The sequence below is a fragment of the Crotalus tigris genome, unplaced genomic scaffold (assembly GCF_016545835.1).
Source record: "Crotalus tigris isolate CLP2741 ecotype Arizona unplaced genomic scaffold, ASM1654583v1 scf7180000017733.2605024, whole genome shotgun sequence".
NCBI classification, from domain to species: Eukaryota; Metazoa; Chordata; class Lepidosauria; order Squamata; family Viperidae; genus Crotalus; species Crotalus tigris.
The window spans coordinates 154,805-178,376 of NW_024096600.1; the positions used below are offsets into that span (position 1 = coordinate 154,805).

Below are 23,572 nucleotides of genomic sequence, written 5' to 3' on the forward strand. Positions count from 1 at the left end.
CATCCGGCACTGGTTTTTAACTTTATTATAGTTCTTTTACATCGTACTTCTTGTTCCGTATGAAATCAGAATTTTGCACATATTTTAGAACCAAATAAAAACACAAGAGAATAGAAATGTGCAGTCTTTTCTTTGACCAAGGTCAAAAATATGTAAAATTATCAGGTTGGGGTTGGGGGAACAATCAAGCCTTTTTTGTTCCTGGAGTCCCATTTGAGTGCCATTTCAAGCCATTTCAAACCACAGACATGGCTGATGAGTTAACCTGCCCTCTCCAACATGGCACTAAGGAGAAATTTCCTGATAAGTGAGAAAAATTAATCAGTGGAACAGCTTGTCTTCCAGAGTTGGAGGTTTTCAAGAAAAGGTTGGATAACCATGTGTCCAGGAAGAAATAAGGTCTCTTGCCTTAGGCAGGGGATTGGACTAGATGACCTCTAGGGCCCCTTCCAGCCTTAGGATTCTATGATTTTATGATCCTCACATTCTTCCTATTAGCCCTTCAGCCAGGAGCCTAAGCTGAGCTGTCTGAGCCAAGGTGGAGCTTGTTGAATGCGCCCCCTGGTGGTGAGAAAGCATAAGCCCCCTAGACCCCTCTAAGCCTGGGATGATAAAACATGAGGCAGAGAAAGTAGTGTGTGTGTGTCTGTGTGTGTGTGTGTGTGTGTGTGTGTGTGTGTGTTTGTATGACATGACCACTTTTTCTCTTTTGCAGCAGCAACACACAGGTCTTTCCCATCCCTTCAACAGTTGCTTAACATCCCCCTCCTCAGCTGTTATACAAGGGAAATTACTCTCTCATTCAGAACTCAGCTTGATGTAGAGCAGGGGTGTCAAACTCACCGCATCACGTGACGTGTCATGACGTATCGCGCCTTTTTTCCCCTTGCGGAAGCTGGGGTGGGTGCAGCTTCCGCGTGACACATCCAGCCTGTAGGCCGGCAGTTTGACACCCCTGATGTCAGTATTCATGACCCCTTCCCTCTCCAACTTCCTGAGTTTGTGCTGTTGTTGTGTGAGAGGTGGAAATCCAGATCACCAGAGGGCAGCAAAGAGTAATTTCCCTGTCTCTTTGCTGCCTTCTTACGGTCATTGGAACCCCTGCTGCCCAGAATATACCTATCCTCTCTCCTTTAATTCCTTCATAAGCAGGAAGGAAGAGGAGAGGGAGAAGAGGAAGGGAGCAGCCAGCAGAGTACAGGGCTCTCCTTCTAGCATTTCCTATTGGAGCTGAGGCCTGCCTTGGAAGGAGCAGTTGAGAAGGAGATAGCAGCAGTAGCACTGGGGGTCCCCATTAGGTCCTGCTAGTGTTCCACATGTGAGTTATTACATCAGAGCCACCAAAATGGGACAATAACTAGACTAGAAAAGAAGGAGATAATGATCTCCAACACTTTGCTCCAGTGGTGGGATTCAGCTGGTTCGTACCACTTCGGCAGAACTGGTAGTTAATTTTTTGGTTGCCCAGGCCCAGAATGGACTTCCAGAAGCGGCATCCACACATAGAACCGGTTATTCACATATTTGAATCTCACCACTGCTTTGCTCCCACCTAGTGGTCATTCAGATTTTTGCAGCCTGGTTCCAGTAGCTTTGCCATATGCTGTCAAATTTGTTGAAAACATTGGGCAAGGAGTGGGTCCTGAGGGGTCCCTGTGCCCGAAGACGCCAAGATAGCTGTTTCACTTTCTCCACCATATTCTTGCAGGCATGTCTTTTTTGGTTGAAGCTAATTGTAACATTTGCAGGGTATTTCCAGATGCATCAAAGCAGGGAGAATGGTCCCCCAAATAAACCTTTATTTTAGAGGTCACACATAAGCTGAGTTTACAGTTGTTTGTGTAGTCTGAATGTATCACTCTGTGCTCTCATTATGAGACTGTGCCTCAGAATCAAAGTGTGGATCAACAGTTCCACTTACTTGTTATACAAAACTAAATCTGGACGCCAGATATCCGTTGAGGGTATGCGGATTTGCTTCACACCACCATACTCCGCTGGATTCCATTTCAAATTTACATCTGTCCATTGCTAGGGCAAAAAAGAGAATTTCGGAGAATTTACAAAATCTTACTATAGGTTTAATAAAGAACAATTGTTTTATTCGTTAAACATAATTTATAGAATGAACAAAAACAATATGGCTATGCCTGGTTCAAGAATGTATATCTCCTTTATCATAAAATAATTATTTATCATTGTCATGGTTCCAATAGATGAGACCAACTAAAACAGCACTCCAAAGCTTGAGTTTTTCTCTAAGAACATGTTTATTGGCTACAAAGTATCGGCACGGACAAAAGTGAAACCAAGACTGAAGTTCCATCCCAAAAGTTACATTATTACAAATTACACCCCAGAAACCATGCCATTAACTATGTTTCCCAACAGAATAGTTTGGCAGGCTTTCTAACATAAGGCTCAACCCCTAGTCTAATGAAAAGAAATGACCTTGGTTCCCATGGGACAGAGAATTGTTTAGACTAGCATAAAACTCCCCATCCCTCCCCCCATTCTTGTGACAACCGAAAACGAGCAAGATGGCTTCAGCCAGGCTCATTGCAGAGTTGACAATCATTGTGTGTGTGTGTGTGTGTGTGTGTGTGTGTGCGTGTGTGTAGGTCTTTGGTTATTTGGGTTTTCTCCTGCGTAAAATTGGAAGTGTCTTGTTGACGTTTCGACAAAGTCCGATTCGTCATCTTCAGGCTGGTGTTTTCAGCTTCTTGCTTCTAGGAGCAATGTGTGATCGAAGCTGTTTCTTCCTTTTAACTGCTAGTGGGGGTATGAACTGATTGGATGGGAGCTTGGCTGTGTCCTGATTGGGTGGAGGTGTGATCTGATTGGTTAGGGGCTTGGCTGTGCTCTGATTGGATGGGGGAGTGTTCTGTTTCAGTGGGGGCTTTGTTGTGCTCAGGTTAGTCTGAATTGCAGGGGGATTTGAGATGGTGAGCTGCATTGCTGTTTGGCTTTGCATTCATGGTCATGCCTCATCTTCATGGTGGGTGTCAGTTTGCTTCATGTATGGATTGGAGGGGTTTAAAGTGGCTAATGATGCAGCTGTGGTCTGGCTTCTGGTTTGTGGTCGTGCCTCATCATTGGTGTGAGTTTGGGTTTGCTTTTTGTGTGGATGTGTGGTGGTGACATCCTGTGTGGTTTTCGTGAGTGTGGGTCTGGTGTCATTCTTTGTGTTAGGGACTCGTTTGTCAATAAGGGCAGGTTTCCAAATGGCTGGTAGGCGGGAGGTATCATCTCATTTATTCATACTGTGTGGGCATTTTTCTATCTCGATGACTTCTCTGATTATTCTGTTATTAAAGTGTTCAGTTTTGGCGATAGTTCTGGTCTTTTTAAAGTCAATTTCAGGTCCTGTGGCTTTAAGGTGTTGGAAGAGGGAAGAAGTTGGTTCCTCTTTTTTGACTGAGTTCTTATGTTCTTCAATGCGTGCACTTATTCTTCTATTGGTTTGTCCGATGTATGTGGTGGGACAAGCGGTGCATGGGATTTCATATACTCCTTGATTTTCTAACTCAATTTTGTCTTTGGGGTTTCTTAGGATGGTGGATATTTTTCTGTTTGTGCAGAATGCTGTCTTGATGTTGTGTTTGTTGAGGATCTTGCTGATTCTGTCTGTGGTGCCTTTTATGTATGGGAGGAGGGCTTTGCCGTTTTCTTGTTCTCTGTCTTGGATTTTAGTGGGGGTTTCTTTTTGGATTAGTTTGGTAATCCTATTTCTTTGGAATCCATTGGATGTTAGTACATTAGTGAGAGTGTGTAGTTCGGTTTTTAGGTGTTGTTCATCAGCTAAGTGTTTTGTTCTGGAGATGAGTGTCTTGGCTACGGAGTTAATTTGTGCTGGGTGGTGGTGTGAGAGAGCGTGCAGATAGCGGTTTGTGTGTGTTTTCTTCTGGTAGATGATGTGTCCAAGGGAGCCATTGGATTTTTTGTAGACTAAGACATCCAGGAAGGGAAGTTGGTTATTAGCTTCTGTTTCCATGGTGAACTGTATTTTGGGGTGTAGGCTGTTGAGGTGTGTGAGGAAGTTGTCCAGTTTTTCCCCCATGTGGCCAGATTATGACGGTGTCCGTCTACATATCTGAGCCAGAGTTTGGGTTTGTGATCAGATTTTTCTAGCTTGGGTTTCAAAGTGTTTGCAATGACAGGTGAGAGGGGTGATCCCATGGGTGCTCCTTCTATTTGTTTGTATTTGTGTCCATTATAGATGAAGTATGTGTTGGATAGGCAGTGGTTGGACAGCTATCCAAACAAATATAACTCCCCTAAACACATGCTAGATCTGACCACCCACTGCCTATCTAATACATACTTCATCTAAAACACAGCATGAATAAACAAGATGATACCTCCCACGTACCAGCCATTTGGAAACCCGCCCTATTGGCAAATGAGCCCCTAACACAAAGAATGATACCAGACCCACACTCACGAAAACCACACAGGATGCCACCACCACACATCCACGCCAAAAGCAAACCCAAACCCACACCGATGATGAGGCATGACCACAAACCAGAAGCCAGACCACAGCTGCATCATTAGCCACTTTAAACCCCTCCAATCCATACATGAAGCAAACTGACACCCACCATGAAGATGAGGCATGACCACAAACACGAAGCCAAACAACAGCAATGCAGCTCACCATCTCAAATCCCCCTGCAACTCAGACTAACTCGAGTACAACAAAGCCCCCACCGAAACAGAACACTCCCCCATCCAATCAGAGCACAGCCAACCCCCCATCCAATCAGAGAACAGCCAAGCACCTAACCAATCAGAACACACCTCCACCCAATCAGAACACAGCCAATCTCCCACCCAATCAGTTCATACCCCCACTAGCAGTTAAAAGGAAGAAACGGCTTCGATCACACATTGCTCCTAGAAGCAAGAAGCCGAAAATATCAGCCTGAAGATGACGAATGGGACTTCGTCGAAACGTCAACAAGACACTTCCAATTTTACGCGAGAGAAAACCTGAATAACCAAAGACCTACATACAAACACCCGCGAAAACCTCAGAAAACATATATATATATATATATATATATATATATATATCTATATATATATATATATATGTAGGTCTTTGGTTGTTCGGGTTTTCTCCCGCGTAAAATTGGAAGTGTCTTGGCAACGTTTCGACGAAGTCTCATTCGTCATCTTCAGGCTGGTGCTTTCAGCTTCGTGCTTTGAGCAGCAATATATATATATATATATACTTTGAAACCATTGGATAGAATAACTTTAATGAGGCTAAGCAGGTTTTGGTCTAATTGCTGTCTGTGTGGGCAATTATCTGGATATCCAATACGCATCATATAGAATTCCATTTCAGAAAAAGAAAAAAACATATAGTGTGATTTCTGGAATTCTTTCTCTCCTCTTTGTCGCAGTGTCAAAGAAAGTAGCAATAGCAATAGCACTTAGATTTATATACTGCTTCACAGTGCTTTTACACTCCTCTCTAAGCCGTTTACAGAGTCCGCCTTTTGCCCCCAACAGTCTGGGTCCTCATTTTACTGACCTTGGAAGGATGGAAGGCTGAGTCAACCTTGAGAACTGAACTGCTGGCAGTTGGCAGAGTTAGCCTGCAATACTGCATTTTTTTTAAAATATTTTTTTTTTAAAAAAAATTTAAGACAAAGTGCTCAAGATACACCATGGTGCTGGGGTAATCAAAAATCCAAAAACAAAACATATGTAAATAATTTAATCAATACATCAAATATTCCCTCTCTATTTCCCTCAAATAGCTTATATATTTAAAATAGTCTATTTCCAACTTAAATTTCTATTAATCCTAAACCTGTTTTACAGCTTTATGCAATTACAAGACCATAATCAAATTTAACTTTAAATAAGCACATTATCAATTCAGGTATCTCTTCCAAATATATCCTAATTCTTTAATTTCATCATAAATCTTATTTATTCCTTCTTCCACTAATATCTCCCAGTTAAAATAAAATATCCTCTTCAGTTTTCTTCATTCCATTATATAATAATTTTCATACATATAAACCTATTATTCCAAAGCATACATTTTTACTTTATTTAATATATATATTCTAATAATCACCCATTTTTCTTACTTCTAACACAAGAGCTTAATCCTTAGATCAATCCATACTTCTAAAATGCCTTAAATCCAGTATATATAATTTTAAATTTCTGTTTTCAGTCTTATTCTAGGCTTCTTTTTCTGCCGAGCAGGTTTCCACAACAACGCTTCCCTTCCAACTGATGGGTCTCTCTTTGTTGCTTGTGATGCCATTTGAGGCAGTAGTAAGCCTCCTATCCTTTGCATTGGACCTCTATTTCTCTTATTCTTGAAGCCTTGGTACTTTAAAGGTTCAAATCTCAGTCTTTGCTTTTTCTGATCCTCAAAAATATAGATCAGCTGCTTGTAAGGTTAAATAAGTTCCTCTGTATCCTCAATGAAGTCATCTTTTAGTGTATTTTGGTTTGTAGAATAGTCAAATGTAGTCTGAAGTCACTTTTAGGATTTAAAGAAGAATTTCTGGTTCTTAGTTCTGTAATAATCTCTTTCGTTGTAGCAAATTCCTCTTTACTCTCCCTTAATTCATCTTCTGGTATGTTTTGGTTTGTAGAATAAACAGATGTGATCTGAAAGTCAGTTTGAGAGTTTGGGGTAGAGTTGACTCTTCGTTCTGTAATAATCCCTTTCCTTATAGCACATATTTCTTCAGTAACCTCGTAAATCTTTTCCAGTATAAGCTTGCAATTTAAGTGAGAGTAAAGTTTCTCCATTTTAAAAGTAGTTAAAGAAATTCTTTTATTTTTTTTAATGAAAGCTGTAATTAAACAGTGTCCACCCCCTCAGTTCTCACAGCTGCATCTTTTCCAGGAATAGTTTGAAAGTCAGGTCCTTCTCTCCAAAGACTAATCCACAGTTGCAATATTAATTTTTCACCACTAGATGTCCTCAGTAAATAAAAAATATTTTCCAGACACCATTTCACCCCTTTTTTCTATCTTTTAAAGGAAAAAGTGGAGAAAGAAATAATCTTCCAATATTAACTACTAATACAATTCGAAAAAGTGTTTTTTTCTATATCCCAAAATAAATAAAAATAAAATGTAGTCTTTAAAGATTCTTTGTTCTCAGTGCCTTTCTTCCCACACAAACAGAAGCTGCTTTTTCCAAACAGGGAAATAATTCCAACCATGTTTTTACAGGCAATAAAAAAAGCCAAATAGGGAAAAGAGAGGGGCAAAAAGGGTCTCACCCAGATCCTCCATGGTGGGTCTAATACGCTTAGCTGTAATTGTGACTTCGGCTGGTGCAGCAGGATAATCGGCCATCTTGCAGGATTATTGTTGCTCTGTCGGCCCTAAGGAAATAGCTGGAGCAATGGGAGAAACTGCCGCTCTCCCGGAGTCACCAGCAAGCCTCCTTCTTGGTAGTCGCCCCTCCAGGGCGACTTTCGACTCCCTAAGGGGTCTACCGACGTAGAACATCCGGCCGGGCTGGAGACAAGTCCTCAGACACAACCGGCGTTGCCGCATACCAGAACTGGAAGTGCAATACTGCATTTTAACCACTGCGCCATCAAGGCTCAGAAAAGTACTTGAAATTTCTTATGTATATTCAAGTACAAGCAGTCCTCGACTTACAGCCATGATTGAGCCCAACATTTCTGTTGTTAAGTGAAACATTTGTTAAGTGAGTTTTGTCCTATTTTATGACATTTCTTACCATAGTTGTTAAGCGGATCACTGCAGTTGATAAGTTAGTAACACAGTTGTTAAGTGAATCTGGCTTCCTCATTGACTTTGCTTGTGAGAAAGTCCTAAAAGGGGACCACATGACCTTGGAACACAGCAATGGTCATAAATACAAGCCAGCTGCCAAGCATCTGAATATAGATCATGTGTTCACGGGTGTTGTGATTCCTCACCAACCCGTGGATCCGGCAGCTGAGTCTGAGGACTCAGATGAGGAGGAAGGGCCTGATGTGACATTAGAGTCAGAAGATGTCTCTGAGGAACTCCAAGACTTACAGTCTGACGAGGAGCCTGGCCCCTCTACTCATGTTCAGGCTGAGACACAGCTGTGCTGGGAGTTTGAGTTGGACAGTGATAAAACACAGCTGGGAAATATCCAGGATGCATGACAACACCGGCAAGAAAAGAGAACAGGACAAGGAATGCAATGGGGCGGCTCCAAAGGCAAAGGAGTAGGCGTTAGGAAAGCCACGCTTTAGCTGCATAATAAAAGGGAAAGTGTGAGAGGTGTTGGTTGCCGAGGGCAACCGTTCATGTTGAGGATCCAGTTTCTGTGAACTGTGTTTGTTTTCCTTGGACATTGACTCAGATCTGTGAATAATAAAAGGGGTTTTGGTTTTTTTCCTGCGGTTCCTGTCTGCTTGATTGGAAGAGGGGTTTCTCCTTGTGAGCATAACAAGGACTCATGTGGGCTGGCTCAGAACAATGAGGATGCTGCAAAGGTCATAACTGTGAAAACCGGCCATAAGTTTTCAGTGCCATTGTAACTGTGAACGGTCACTAAACGAACTGTTGTAAGCCGAGGACTACATGTAACGTGTTTTGTGCATGTGTGCGTGCACACACTCAGATGTGCACTTTTGTCCTAGAGACTAATATATTTGTCTTATGTGAGAGTCTAAACAGGATGGTGGTAAATGTGTTGCATAAATGTGAAGATCTAATCAGGATGAATAACTATTGCTAGTCACAGACAACTTGGTGAAGTTGCAACACAAACTCTGCTTTTGGTACTTGTCTCCTGAGGTCACGTGTAAATACATAAGCCATGGAGCTTGCATCATGATGTCACGACCCATATTTTAACACTTGCCTTCATGCATACTGCATACCTGTTCTGCAGGTATATCTATTTTTCTGGTCTCTCCTCGTGTTTTTGTGCCTGTATCAACACTGGGAATTACAGGGAAAACTGTATCCATTCCACTCCGAGTCACGTGACCAGGAGAAGGAGGGAGGGGCTTCAAACGGAGCAGTCAAAGCATTCCAACTCTCCGGGGACCTTGTGGGAATTTATCTTGGAGGTTTTCCCCCCACCCCACCCCACCCCACCCCAGCTAGATCCAGCACCTTTACATCATTTTGAAAGCAGTTTATCAAATGTATTATGGAGAGGGAAGGAGAGAGAAGAGATACTTCTGGAAATTCAGCCCAGTTCTGTCTGGTGTTAGAGTATGGGTTTATGTCAACCAGGTGCTAGAATATTTCCCACAACAAATAGGCATTCAGGAAAAAAAATGCTGAGATTATGTTTGGTTTTTCTAAAATCCAATGATCAAAATGCATGATGCCACTGCTGTGACAAACTTTATAAAATCCTTTAATTGCACATTTCTTTGGCTGTAAGCCACAAGAATATTTTCCCTTGGAAAAAGGGAACTCTAATCCAAAGCATTCCTTGAATGGGGGAACAAGGCTGATCAAAATGGACCTTTGTGCATTGAACACAACGTGCTGGTTTATAAATTACGGAGTTATTACCTGTTTCAGACGTACATTGGTGCTTACTATTTGATTTACTTCATCCTTAGGAGAGAAAAAAAAGACAAGGTTAACGGAAGACAACTTGTTTGCAATAATTGCTGTTGAGATTGGCTAAAAACCTTCACTGTTTTTCCCTTCCTTTCTTTCTCTCCAAGAAATTAGATTTCCTCGCTCCAATTAAAAAAAAAGCTTAATTACTGCTATGAGACTGTTCCTTGTTAGTCAAAGAACCTACAGGTAGTCCTTGATGTATGACTATAACAGAGTCTGCCATTACAATTGTATGTCGTAGTGGTCCTAAAACAGGTCAGTCATTTGACTGACCTGATTTTACAACCTTTTTCGGGGTCAGTCTTATCTTTGAACAGCCCTTAAGTGACCAGTTGTAAGTTGAGGATTATCTGTACTGATGAAATTTGCACATTTTTCTAAGAAAGAAGCAAGGGGGTCTTTGAATTGGGAAGGTGCATATAGAATCTTGCAACAGGCAGCATTGGAGAGGTGGGAGAGAAAAGAGGCTTAAAACGAATTTGTCATCTTCCAGGGCAGAGCCACCTAGAAAACACTGTTCTCCAATTGCACAATACAAACTGGACAAAGGTAACATTTTATACTTGGGTTTGCATCTAAAGATAACTTTGGAAGTTTTGATTAGGGCATCATTTAGGTACCAAAATGTTATTTAAATTGCTAGCTTTCTTATGTCAAGTCACTTCAGCCTTAAAACAAAACAAACAAAAACTGGATTTATTGCATTCTAATGTCTGGATCTTATTCCAGATGCTAGAATAGTACAGTCCAGATAACTATTTGACATGAAGACCTCAATCTGAATTACTGCACTGAAGTGGGAATGCCTAAACAACATCTCCCAATTCTGTAACTCCAAGTTATTATTAAAAGCTTCAAGCCCCTATATTTAAAAGTGTACATCTGCCCATATCAGTCTGCCTGAAACTGCATATCTCCTGCTGAGGCCTTCTTTCATGTATGTTCCTGATTCCTGGCAATGACTTTTCCAGCAAGAGCTACATTTCCTTAGGTGGAAACTGTAAGATGCTCTATAACTGCTAGAAGTCAGGGCTGACACAAGCTATCTGTAGTGATTAAAGAAGAAGGCCATGAAGGACAGAGGGAAGATCCACTACAAAGGCAAGGCTCAGAGAGACACCACAGAAAGAACATCCAGATTTTTCAGGATTCTGTAACTAGAGCTATTCTAATAAAGGAGATTTAAGTCTACATGGCGTCTCTTTCTTATAATAGGGCTGAATTATCAGTGGGCTAGAGCAAAAAATAGATGACCAATCTATTGGATGCTCTCTCTGATAGCCTTTCTTGAACGTTTCCTTTTTGACTCCTACTCTACTCTTTCCCTTTTACATCTGTGGGCTAAGGAAGGACTTTGAAATGAGCTGGCCTGCTCACAATCTCTAGTGCCACCGACAACATCTGTAGTGCCTGCCTGTAGCACCCACCTACCCATAACTCTGGCCTGCCATCTTGCTTGCCTGGATTATTTCCTTTTCCCACTGGATCCTTGCTTAAAGACAGTAACAGGGACCGCCTTTGTTATTGCTAAGCAATGTGATCACATGACATTGCAATTCACTACTGCATCGCTTAGCAACAGAAATTCTAAAGTCAACTGCCATCGTAAATCAAGAAGTAGATGTACCTACAAGTGAAGACGTAGGTTTAATTATGAAAGCAGTTCCAATATATGTGAAAAGATAAGATTTTATGGCATTGAGATTGTTGGTGGTGAGAATGACTTAATTCATTCGATAATCCATTAATTAATTTTTATTTATTTATTTATTAAATTTGCCTGCCACCCATCTCACCACAAGGTGACTAATTATCTGATTAATCCATTAAGCAACCCCCCCCCGAAAGAATGGGAATGCTATTAATAATGATAATGGTATATTAAGACCCATGGTGGCACAGTGGTTAGCATGCAATATTGCAGGCTAAAACTGCCCACAGATTGGAATCCGATCCTGACTGGCTCAAGGTTGACTTAGCCTTCCCTTCTTCTGAGGTTGGTAAAATGAGGACTCAGATCAGTGGTGGCGAACCTATGGCACGGGTGCCAGAGGCGGCACTCAGAGCCCTCTCTGGGGGCACGCGCACTGTTGCCCCAGTCCTAGGCCTTCAGCTGGGTTTTATAAAACCTTTTCGCTTTAGGCCTCCACCGCCGTGTGCAAAAAAAAAAAAAAAGGTTCAATCAGTCAATTTCAACTTCTCGCAGGGAAAAAAAAAGATCTTGCAAAGTTGGAATTGATTGATTGAAATTTTTAGTCCCACCCAGTCTGCTGTTACTACTGCAGCCATGCCCACCCAATTGGCCACGCCTACCCAATGGGCCACACCCAGCCAATTGGCCACACCCACCCGACACTCGACGATGCATAAGTGGGTTTTGGATTGCAGTTTGGGCACTCAGTCTCTAAAAGGTTCGCCATCACTCACTCAGATTATTGGGGGCAATATGCTGCCACTGAAAACTGCCCGGAGAGGGTTGTCAAGCACTATGGAACGGTATGTAAGTCTAAGTGCTATTGCTATTAACACTTTTGCCATACCACATTGATCAGCTGGATAAGTTGCAGTCCCACAATAACTTTCACAGCATGAGTATGATTGCTCACTGGACGCACAATTTTGTTGTAGTTGTTGAATAAATCTCCAACCAGGCGGCTTTCATGACTGGAGCCATGGACTAGCATAGCTGCAGGACAATATAATAAAAAATGCAACGTTTGAAAAACAGTGACAAAACATTGTGAAAGTCTGAGCTGATGCAGAGTATTTGGAGCTGAGCTGTTTGGAGTCTGAAGGGGGAAGCCAGATAACTGCTCATTTCCTATGCTTTTCAGGATGATCTCCGATTCTTTTCTGAGGCTGCAGGCATCACATTGGGGTGTAATCCTTCTATTGCTTAAATTTCCCAAGAATGCTTTTGGGCTATATGAAGAAGTCAAGAACATTTAGGAAATCAAACCAATGTTGGAAATTGGCCTTTTGCATTGCAATATGTTAGCTTTTGATTTAGGTTTTTAAAATTACACTAATTTTTTTAAAATAACAACAACAACATTGAACCAACAACTGATATCAAATGATGCCTGGAGGATGCTAAATGAAGTGCTGCTTGACAAACTGGGTCCTGGATCTGAGAGCCTAGGCCTGCATTATTGAGCCTATACTGGAGTTTTAAAAATTGCTGATTTCTCCACTCTAGTCACATGAAGGATCATTCAGTCATTCATTCATTTTCAAAGTTTAGAGGTCACCCAACTCTGAAATTACCACAGGGTGGCTTATTTTAAAAATAGCTAACAATAAAAGAATAACCGTGGAAAGTCATTTCAGGCATCCTCAAACGCACACCTGCAAATTGTAAGCACAACCAACTGGGCTTCACAACACCCTACAACTCAAAGGACCTGGAGAACAGTCAAGTTTTTAAAGATTTCCAAAGCATGATGAGATATCATTCCAGAGCTTTGTATACTATTTTCCAGACTTTAACTGCTGGTCTGGTAATAACTAGTCATTGGTCAACCCACTGACTTTTATTTTCTAGTTGTTCCTTCCATCGCGTAGATTTTGGCCATAGAAATGGAGCAGGTACTGACAGCAGTTCCTAGCATATGGATGCCTTCTCTTCGAAGAAGCTGATTGGATTGGTAGTTGATGGGTTGTCATTCTCCTCCAACCTCTGAGGAATCTGGATTTTAATCCCCATTACAGGAGATCCACCTGAAGAAGTCTAGAGGAATTGCCCTGGGATCTACCACTGGCACCTCAAGGGACTGTTTCTCTCAGTGTAATAGATGCTAATTCTTGTGGTTGGTACTGAGGAATTAAGCAATGGTTAATTACACCCCAAATGCTAATCATCGCTAAAGGGATGCCTTGACCACCAGGCATCCTTTCAACTGGATCCTCTCCCAAGCAATTTGATATGATTAAAATGGTATCTAGAATGACCTTTACAGGGAATAAAAATAGTTTTCTTATTTTGATTGCCATCTTTCAAGAAGAAAATATGTTATTAGGGCTTGGATTTTAAGTTCTCTGCTGTGAAGGTAACAAAGATTCACTGATAAAATCCAGCTCCCCATTCTATACTTTTGGTTCATGGAACTCTATGATTTGATAATTGGAGACTTCCTGCATAAGGGAAGCCAAGAGGACAGCATCCATTAGAATAGGGAATCCCAGACTCTGGGTGACAATCACGGGGGGGGAGGGTCATGAGTAAAACTGAGAGGGATTGCAAAAACTATAGCTTATCAGAGAATCTCCTCTCCACTTACATGGAAAACTTAAGATGAGGTCAAGAGAACACCTGACTGCAGACAGATTTAGTTTCTAGTGGTTTTCATAAGTGCAATTAAGAGAAAGTTTTAATAAAGTTAAAAAAGTAATAAGATATATAAAATGGAATTCGAGACTGAACTACTATATGCAAATGATAAACATGTGATTGCTAAAATGTATAAATTTTTGTTGAGGTTTGAAATTGAAGAACAAGTTAAAGAATACATGATAAAATGGGCTAGGAACCTTGATTATAATATACAATATACAGATGGGTCAATGGGAAAGAATGTATAATTTAAGAGAAAATTACCATAAAATGATGTAATGTTGGTATATGATATCAGAGAAATTACGTAGGATGTAAAAAGGTACTTCTAGTCAATGCTGAAAATGTGAAAATCATGAAGAGACACTTGGTAGACTTGGTAGACTTGAAAAAGCAAAAACATATTGGATATAAATACATATGAAGATGCAAAGAACTTTAAAAAATAATATTCAGATGAAACCAGCACTTTTTAAAATTAGGGCTTATGGATAGCCAATTATTAAAAAGACTCACAGAATACTGGTTTTGTATATGGTATCTGTAGTAAGATTATTAGATGCACAATGGTGGATAAATATTGAAACATCCTCAGTGGAGTATTGGACTGTGAAAATGCCAGTATTTGGAGAAGTGCAAAACTGACCTGCTTGATGAAGGATAAAACAATAAGTTTTATAAAGGACTGGAAACTTTTATGACTTTTTACTGAAAATGGGAAAAAAATGACACGGTGATTTCTGAATTTGCTGATTAAAAAGGGTTCAGCATGGGCTAGAAGGGAACTTTGTAATATAATCTTAGAGAAGGAAGAGAGATACTAAGTATATTGGTAAATGATGTAAAGAAGACCAAAAGTCACTTTTCTTTTCTTTTTTCTTTAATCCATATTGTTTTTCCACACTTTTTTCTTTTTCTTAACTTTTCTTTATATACAAAACAATTTTTTTCTGTATTCTTTATATTAAACATACAAGCAAGAACTGGTCTGTCATTGTTCTATCTGATATACAGTCATTTAATTATTAAATATATTTATTTCTCATCCGTAACTTCAATGAAAAACTATTTTTTTTTTCTGAGAAGGATAGATGTCACACTAGTTCATTTATACTTTTAAAGGGTCGTGACACTTGGAGTGTTTGAGAATAAAAACTTTTTCCAAAGGACAATAGAGATATAGTACAGTATATAGCAAGCTCTGTAGAAGGATTGAATGGATTACATTAACAAGGATACTGCCCTCTTCTGGTCTGAATGTATTACAACTACATTTCTTCATATTTAAATTGAATTCTTGGAATCAAAGTTCAGATTGCCCATAAAATTTAAATGGAACTAATCAATACTATGATTGTCCCAACTGAAAAATTTGTTATCTGTGGGACTTAGTTTCAGTAGTATGAGAACATCTGGCACCTGGTATTTCCAGGTTGCCAAAGAATCCGAACTTTTATAGTTACTCTGAACTCAGATGTTTTTATCTACATGGGCACAAAATAAGGCCTTTGAAAACTGTACAATTCATTCAACTAAAAAAAGTGTATAAGCTGTTTAAAAAATAAGACTGCAATACCCACACAACATATGAAGAAACACAAATCTGTGCCATTAACAAGTTAGAAGTTGAAATAGCACAACAATTTAACATTACAGTTTAAATGCAAAAGTCAGCATCAGATTAAATAATTAAAAACACTTCTGGATCACTGTCTGAAAAATAGTATGTTTCCTGACCCATCTGAAACCGGACTTTCCTAATGTAAAGGATTTCTGCTGATCCCAGCTTTACTGAGTCCTGCCTGAAGGCCTGAATCTGGCATATGTTGTCTCAATACACCTTTTATTAAAGTTTTCATGACTCCAACAATGACATCAAACAATTTCTAGATTATAATTATTATTTAAATTAAAAGATCTCTCAAATAAAAAAAATGTTTATGTATTCTTCAAGCATATTCAACAAATCCATTTTTCAATCAAGCAGAAAGTAGTACCCTAATCAAGGAACTACGGAGGAGAAAATTACACCCACCAACATAGGCAGGGCAAATTATTGTATATAAACAGAGACCAAATTAATCATTCCCTTCTAGCACTGATGATGTCCCCTAGTCTGGTAATGAAACGCCTACAAGCAAACTACCAAGCTCAGAGAGCATAAAGGACTCCCCATCCATTTTTCTTTTTAACAAACACAGCTATTTCTGCACTGTACCTAAGGAATAATGGATGAGGGGAACACCATTAATATATGTCCCAAATCTATACAGTTCTTACTTAGACAGCCTGCTTTTTCCAGTGGGGATTATTACCTGTTAATTATGTATAAAGTTGCAATGGCATTCAGTTTATACATTCCTTAATTGAACGGTTAATGTCTCTTTCCGCATATTCTTTTGCATAAACTAAATTCCCGAAGAGAGTCACTATTTATAGATGCTTTGACTCTGAGTTCACAAATTGTGTTCAACAATGGTTTGTTTAACCCTTGTCTATTGAATATATCACAATCATTTTGGCTCATACATAACCAAACAGAACAAATCCCAGCTTAGCACAGTTGGTGAATCAAATCTAAAAAGGAAATCAGAGTGATAAGTATGTCTGCTGTTTTAAAGGATATAGAGCAGTGGTTCTCAACCTGTGGGTCGGGACCCCATTTGGGGTCAAATGACCATTTCACGGGGGGTCGCCAAACCATGCTGTCCGCCATTTTTTTTCCCTTTTCCCTAGCTGTCCTACTCCCTCTTATTGGTGGCCACACCCACTTGGGGGTCACCACAACATGGGGAACTGTATTATGGGGTCACGGCATTAGAAAGGTTGAGAATCACGGATATAGAGGTAGCAAGGATCTAGATTTTTAGCAAAAGGCCAGCTAGTTTCTTAAATCAGCTCACGTGTCCAGGAGATAAAATGAGACGACATAATTAGAAAATATTAATATTCCCTATAGGAAATGACATGGTATTAATTCAAAATATGTAACTTCTTTTTTGAAATATCATGCCTGAAACTGTACATTTTATCTCAGCTACCTTTTGTCTGATCAACATGAGCTCATTTTGAAACTTATGAATACAAATTGCCTTCAAATGGTACTGGTGAGAAGAATCACTAAGTATAAGCATCTGAGGACTCATAATATGTTACATGGTTATTGATATTTATTGGGTACATATCTTCATGTTTAGTTTTTTATATAGTTGTATATGGTCAGTGACTGAAACAAAATTTGAATTTGAATAAGAGGAGATTAAGCTGCAATCCTACAATCTGAGAAGCATTAAAGGAGAAATCTGATTTTCCAAATCTACTGGTCTTCATTTCCATCTCATTGGCAGAAAAAAACAACAGTAAAAATGATATGGGAAAAAAGAGACGGAAACATTATTCTTTCCTTCATCCCTCTGACTATACCATGTTTAACCTACAAAAGGTCCTAGAAGCAAAGTTGAATGGTACCTTGAGGGGAAAAAAACTGCCCTATGCAAGGATTAATAGTGGATTTTGAAGAACAGTTAAGAAAGATTAAAAATAACCAAAGAGAAACAAATCTATTAGATTGATTGAAGGTAAATTGCTTGCAAATATCAAGCTATAGAGAAATTAAAGGCATAACTGGAAGAAGTGCAGAACAAATGTTTGGGGAAAATCTGATCTTAAGTAAGGCTAGTCATCTGTTTAAGATATACTGGATTCAGTTTCAACCTCCAGTGCTTTGAAAGTCTCTTTAATAGTTTGGGGATCTCTTGAACTGCATGCAGTCTGGTGACAAAGAAAAGATTCCCTGCAAATTAGGTGGGGAGGGTAGCTTTGGTGTGAGGTACTTTCAGTGAAGTACAAAGAAAACTTTGGCTGTCAATTAAAAAAGAGTAAATCTAAAATTCCTATTGAAGAAATACTTGTATTAAAGTAAATAGGATGGAAGGTATAAAAGAATGTCCATAATGTCTTTAAAAGGCAAGCAACTTTAAAATTCCAAGTTCTGTTGTTGGAATTATAATATCTGGTTGTTTCCAAGTAGAATGAATAGAATCCCTGTGGGTCACAAGTTAAAGGAGGGGGGCAGGTATAGGCAAAAGAAAACCAAAAAGAAGAAAAAAACAGATTTCTTCCCTCATATAATCTATATGTAGCCCTGTAATTTGGGGCATAATTAAGACCTATATAAGGTAGACAAAGACAAGATTCTCCTTTCCTTTTATCTATTATTTATCTATTGGGTATAAATCACTAAGAATATAACACAGTAAGGGATAATAAATGCTGACTTGTGTTCTCTCTCATGCATATACATTCAGATACATACAGACATGCACACTTCCCTAGGAATTTTTTTTCCTCTCTGTCTGTCTGCTCTTTCCATAGGAGCTGCTGTACCAATGAAGTTAGAATAAAATTATCCAACTGATTGAAAGGTTTACCTGGTCCAAAGAGCAGAAAGATGAATAAACAGTAGATGTCCATCACTTTTCTTCTTTGATATAAACACTTGGGCATCCAAAGTGCTCAAGATCTCGGCTGAAATAAAACTTTGCCTCCCTTTTTTTTTTAACTAGGGTGCTTGGAAATAGGATCACAGAGCTATTGTTTTACAACACCTGCTTATGCGGATGGGCAGCTGAAAGCCAGCATGTCAACTGGAAGGAGGTACAGTCTATTTTTGACAAGCCAACAGGAACCGTCTATTTTTGACAAGCTGAGACTCAGAACAGCTTTTGTCTAAGTTACACATCCCGTGGCTATAAAATAATAATGATAAAAGATGTCCATTTTCCCATTTTCCCAATACTCCTAGTGCATTTGTCTTGCAGTAAATGACATTAATATAAAACTTTCCTTTTATAATGACTTAAAATGTTAGCTGTTAGCCAGGTTCCTTTTGAACAGATCCATGCAAACATTTGGGCAAATCCTAACCCTTGTCACATGGCTAAACCTGCCAGTCTAATCACCCACCAAAACTCAACTTCTCCCGGCCTCATCCCACGTAAAAAAAGAATGAATGATTGATGTGTTGATGCCTGTTGGAAGGGGCAGGAACAAAGCTGTGGAATTGACCAATCTCTTCCTTTAACTTGCCATATATCAGTGGTGGCGAACCTATGGCACGGGTGCCAGAGGCAGCACTCAGAGCCCTCTTTGTGGGCACGCACACCGTCGCCTCAGTCCTAGGCCTTCAACTGGGTTTTTTCACTTTAGGCCTCCGCCGCCGTGTGCAAAAAAAAAAGGTTCAATCAATCAGTCAATTTCAACTTCTCGCAGGAAAAAAAAGATCTTGCAAAGTTGGAATTGATTGATTGAATTTTTTTAGTCCCACCCAGTCTGCTTTTACCACTGCAGCCATGCCCACCCAATGGGCCACACCCACCCAGCACCCGACGATGCATAAGTGAGTTTTGGGTTGCAGTTTGGGCACTCAGTCTCTAAAACGTTCGCCATCACTGCCATATATATTGGAAATAAAGGTAAAGATTTCCCCAATAGTGTCTGACTCTAGGGGGCGGTGTTCATCTCTATTTCTTAGCCGAGGCAGCCAGCATTGTCCGAAGGCATTTCCATGGTCTTTTGGTCAGCATGACATTATGCTGCAGCGCAGAATGTGTGGCAAAACATGGAACACTGTACCTTCCCTCCAAAATGGTACCTATTTATCTATTTGCATTTGCATGCTTTCAAACTGCTAGGTGGCAAGAACTGGAGCAAGAACAGGGGCTGCCCATTGCGTGGTGCTTGGATCTTGAACTTGGGCTGTCAGCCTTACAGCTGACAAGCTCAGCTTCTTAACTGCTAAGCCTTCATGCCCCTATACTGGAAATAAAGACACCATTTAGTGCAACCCACAACAATGGCCAGAGAGAAGTCAGTATCAGGCACTGCAAATCTCATGCTAATATACTTTTCTTCTAGCTCAAGAACTGGTAAATTGTGGATAAAGAGCTTGAAAGAAAATTTGGAATATATATGTTGAAACCCATAAGAATCTTGCATGCACAAAGATGGAATGACGTAGTAATTCCCACAGTGGAAGAATGGGGGATAAAAGTGATGACGTTGGCAGAGATGGCAAAACTCACTGTCCTAATTAAAGATAAGTTATCTAGTTTTGTTCCATTTGTTAACCTCTTCTGGATTTTAAAAAACTGAAATTTTAATCTTATTTTCATAAAATTTTAATAAAATTAATTTTATTTAAATTTACTTAATGATAAGAATGATTTTGATGTTATAGAAATGGGCTGAAACATTTAGAAATAGGAAGCAAAAGGTTGTGGCTGTAATTTTTTTTTTTTTTGTATTCTTGTTGTTAGTTGCGAAGTCATGTCCGACCCATTGCGACCCGATGGACAACGTTCCTCCAGGCTTTCCTGTCCTCTACCATCTTCTGGAGTCCATTTAAGCTCACGCCTACTGCTTCAGTGACTCCGTCCAGCCACCTCATTCTTTGTCGCCCCCTTCTTCTATTGCCCTCAATCTTTCCCAGCATTAGGCCCTTCTCCGGTGAGTCCTTCCCTCTCATTAGGTGGCCAAAGAACTTGAGTTTCAATTTCAGGATCTGGCCTTCTAAAGAGCAGTCAGGGTTGATCTCCTCTAGGACTCACCAGTTTTTTTTTTTTTTTTTTTAAAACACACACACACTCCAAAGATCAGCAATGAGGATTTTCAGTTTTCCTCAGGCAGGCTTCCTTCAATTTCAAACTAATTTCCATTCAGAAATTTAGTATATTGCTTATGTTGATTTGAAGCTGACTTGTCCTATTTAACTCAGCATCCTCTGGAAATGTACTGTAGGAAAAGTGCAAATATATAAGTGAAGGATCAAACAGGCTAAGTAGAAAGCAGGAGCTTTTCCTTTCAATAAGAATGGGATGGTTGAGTGTAGCGAGGAGAGAAAAGAAAAGATGTAAAGAGATTTCAGGCAGAGCAGAAGGAAGCAATGCTACCCACTGGAAGACCCAGTGCCTTCATAAAGCAATGAGTTGCTTGCCAAGTCTATCTGGCTGGTTGCTAGTTAATAGAGACTGTAATTGGATCTCCCCAAATGTGTTCATGCCCATTTGGAAGAATTGCTCGTGACAGTTGATCTGCATTGCAAGGATACCTCCAGGATAAGATCCTTCCTGTTCCACAGCATCAGACAGAGTGCTGGCAGCAGTGAAGATAAAACCACTAGTAGTATTGGAAGAACGTGTTTGGTTGATGAACCCAGAGAAGGAATTTCCACCTCAGTTTCTCTATTTATAGAACTGACAGTGCATGTATGGGTTCGTTGCTACTCATGGGCACCACACTGGACTGCGATCTATAGATAAGAGCTTGACCACTCAAATTAATTGAATAGGTAATTCCTGATCAGTGACCATAATAAAGACGGGGGGGGGGAATCAGACTACTTAAAACATGTGTTCTTAACCACATTATTGAAATGTCTTTGGCATATTAGCTTAGGTTAGACTGCGGTGAGAATCTGTTTACCTTATTAAAGAATCGTTATGTTTCTTACTACCATCATAATGACCATTACATAAAGTTAATTCCAAGCAAACCAGAAAGAGACAATGGGGAACGATGATATTTTAGCCACAAGAGGGAGCGTTTGTTCTGCAGATCAAGAGCTGTAAGAACCCCCCCCTTTAGTGTCAGCTTTTCATTATTGGTTTGGGATCATATATCACAATAGATTTTTGTATACCAATGTAACAATGCTTAGATGTTTTCAGTGTCTATGCTCAAAACATCCAAAAACAGCCATTGTTTCATTTAATATTGCAAGTGGAGACAGCTGGCTGATTCCATGTGCACACATGAGATATCCACAGCTTCCTTTGCCAGCTTGTTTTATTCTTGGCCAGGGATAATGCTAGAATGGTCAACCGCTCTGCCAGTATTCTTGGCACTGGAAAGAAATCCCTAAGTAGAACAGAAAGTGATTTAGAAAAATACATTATTGAAACTAGTGAACGGAGATTTAAAGGAAGGGGTTTTTTTGCATAAAGGAGATGTAATTGAAGCAAGAAGCAAAAGCTTCAAGATAAGAAGCAATGATGTAGGGAATAGTTTCACTGGATTCAGATCAGCAGCTAGCCTTGTTTTTTTTACACAGGCCACTTCCAATTAAATATCTGAGAATTGGGCTACAGAAACAGAGAACCAAGTTCTTCCACTTAAGTTATTTGGGGTTTACACAATCAATTTGCTTGCTTGCTGAAAGGAAAGTTGATGATGAGAGGCTGGCCACACGGGGGTAATTGCTTCATCCCAGAAGGCTGGAGACAGAGAATGAAAGCTGTCTTTGCTCCATTGGATTGTGCTCATTTTCTCACATCTCTGGAACAAAGCAGTACCCCAGGGCTGGTTGTTGCAAAGCAGCACAAAATTATTGTCTTCAGAATTCAACTTTCTCCATTAAAAAATGGGGCATACCAAATCTGCACAGTCCTTTTTCTGAGAATGAATTATTGCCGCATGGCTGAATCAAGGTCAAGGACATTAATAGGTAGAAGCCAGAGTGAAGGAGAATGGTTGCAGGACTTGGGTTTGGCTAGTCTAAAGAAAAGAAGAAACAGGGGCAACATAATAGCAGTATTCCAGTATTTGAGAGGCTGCCACAAAGAAGAGGGGGTCAAACTATTCTCCAAAGCACCAGAGGGCAGGACAAGAAACAATGGTTGGAAACTGATCAAGGAGAGAAGCAACCTGGAATAAGGAGGTAGTTCATAGCAGTGAGGACAATTAACCAGTGGAACAGCTTGCCTTGGGTGCTCCATCACTGGAGGTTTTTAAGAAGAAACTTGACTTGTCTGAGTGGTATAGTTTCTCCTGCTTGAGAGGGGGCTGGACTAGAAGACCTCCAAGGTTCCTTCCAGCTCTATTCTATTCTATTCTATTCTATTCTATTCTATTCTATTCTATTCTATTCTATTCTATTCTATTCTATTCTATTCTATTCTAAACTTTTTTGTCCTAAATCTTTCAGGCCTTATTACTGAGCATCAATTTTCCACTGATGCTCGGGGACTTAGATTGTTCTTGGCAAAGTTTTTGCATTACCCCATAACCTGCATTCATCATACCTACCTTTGGAGGGTTACCAGGTTGGAGAAGGTTACTGTAACAGAGATAGTTGACCTTTTGATCCATGGGTTTCCAAGTCCTAATAGTCTCCCAAAAGAAATTTACTGCATCTTTTTTCCTATTATTGCTAAAAGACAAAAATGAACTTTGTATAAAGCATCCCTCATGAGGAAGCGCCAATTATTATTATTTTTAATTCATAGATATTTATATTTTGGTCTGTTTAATAACCTGGATTTTAAATCCCGTGCTTTCAGTTCAATAGAGCTCCATCAACAGAAGAAATCGTATTCCAATTCTTCCTAATTCTGACTGTCTGAAACAGAACAAGTCCATTTGGAATTAGTCCTCTATGTAGATTTGATTTCCCCACAATGCTCCTAATATTACCAGTTAGACACCTACAGAGCAAAGAATCGGGTGTTTTCAGCCTATAAAGCCTATAAAGGAGCTGTGGTGTTGCAGTGGTTGGAATGCCGTGTTGCAAGCTAACTCTGCTCATTGCCAGAAGTTCGATCTTGATTGCCTCAAGGTAGACTCAGCCTTCCATCCTTTTGAGGCTGGTGAAACGAG

At 39.8% G+C, this 23,572-nt stretch overlaps 1 protein-coding gene across 1 annotated transcript in view; it reads right to left on the minus strand.

Annotated features, from left to right (window-relative positions):
- CHRNA1 (cholinergic receptor nicotinic alpha 1 subunit) overlaps window positions 1-18,538 on the minus strand; it is a 28,168-nt gene extending 9,630 nt beyond the window's left edge. Inside the window, exons 1-4 of the mRNA XM_039339307.1 lie at window positions 18,349-18,538; window positions 12,126-12,271; window positions 9,532-9,576; window positions 1,922-2,031 (exon numbers count right to left, since the gene is read on the minus strand). Of these exons, the coding sequence (XP_039195241.1) occupies window positions 1,922-2,031; window positions 9,532-9,576; window positions 12,126-12,271; window positions 18,349-18,424 (377 nt within the window). The 5' untranslated portion in view covers window positions 18,425-18,538. The remainder of the gene's footprint in view (window positions 1-1,921; window positions 2,032-9,531; window positions 9,577-12,125; window positions 12,272-18,348) is intronic.
- Between the last annotated feature and the right edge of the window lie 5,034 nt (window positions 18,539-23,572).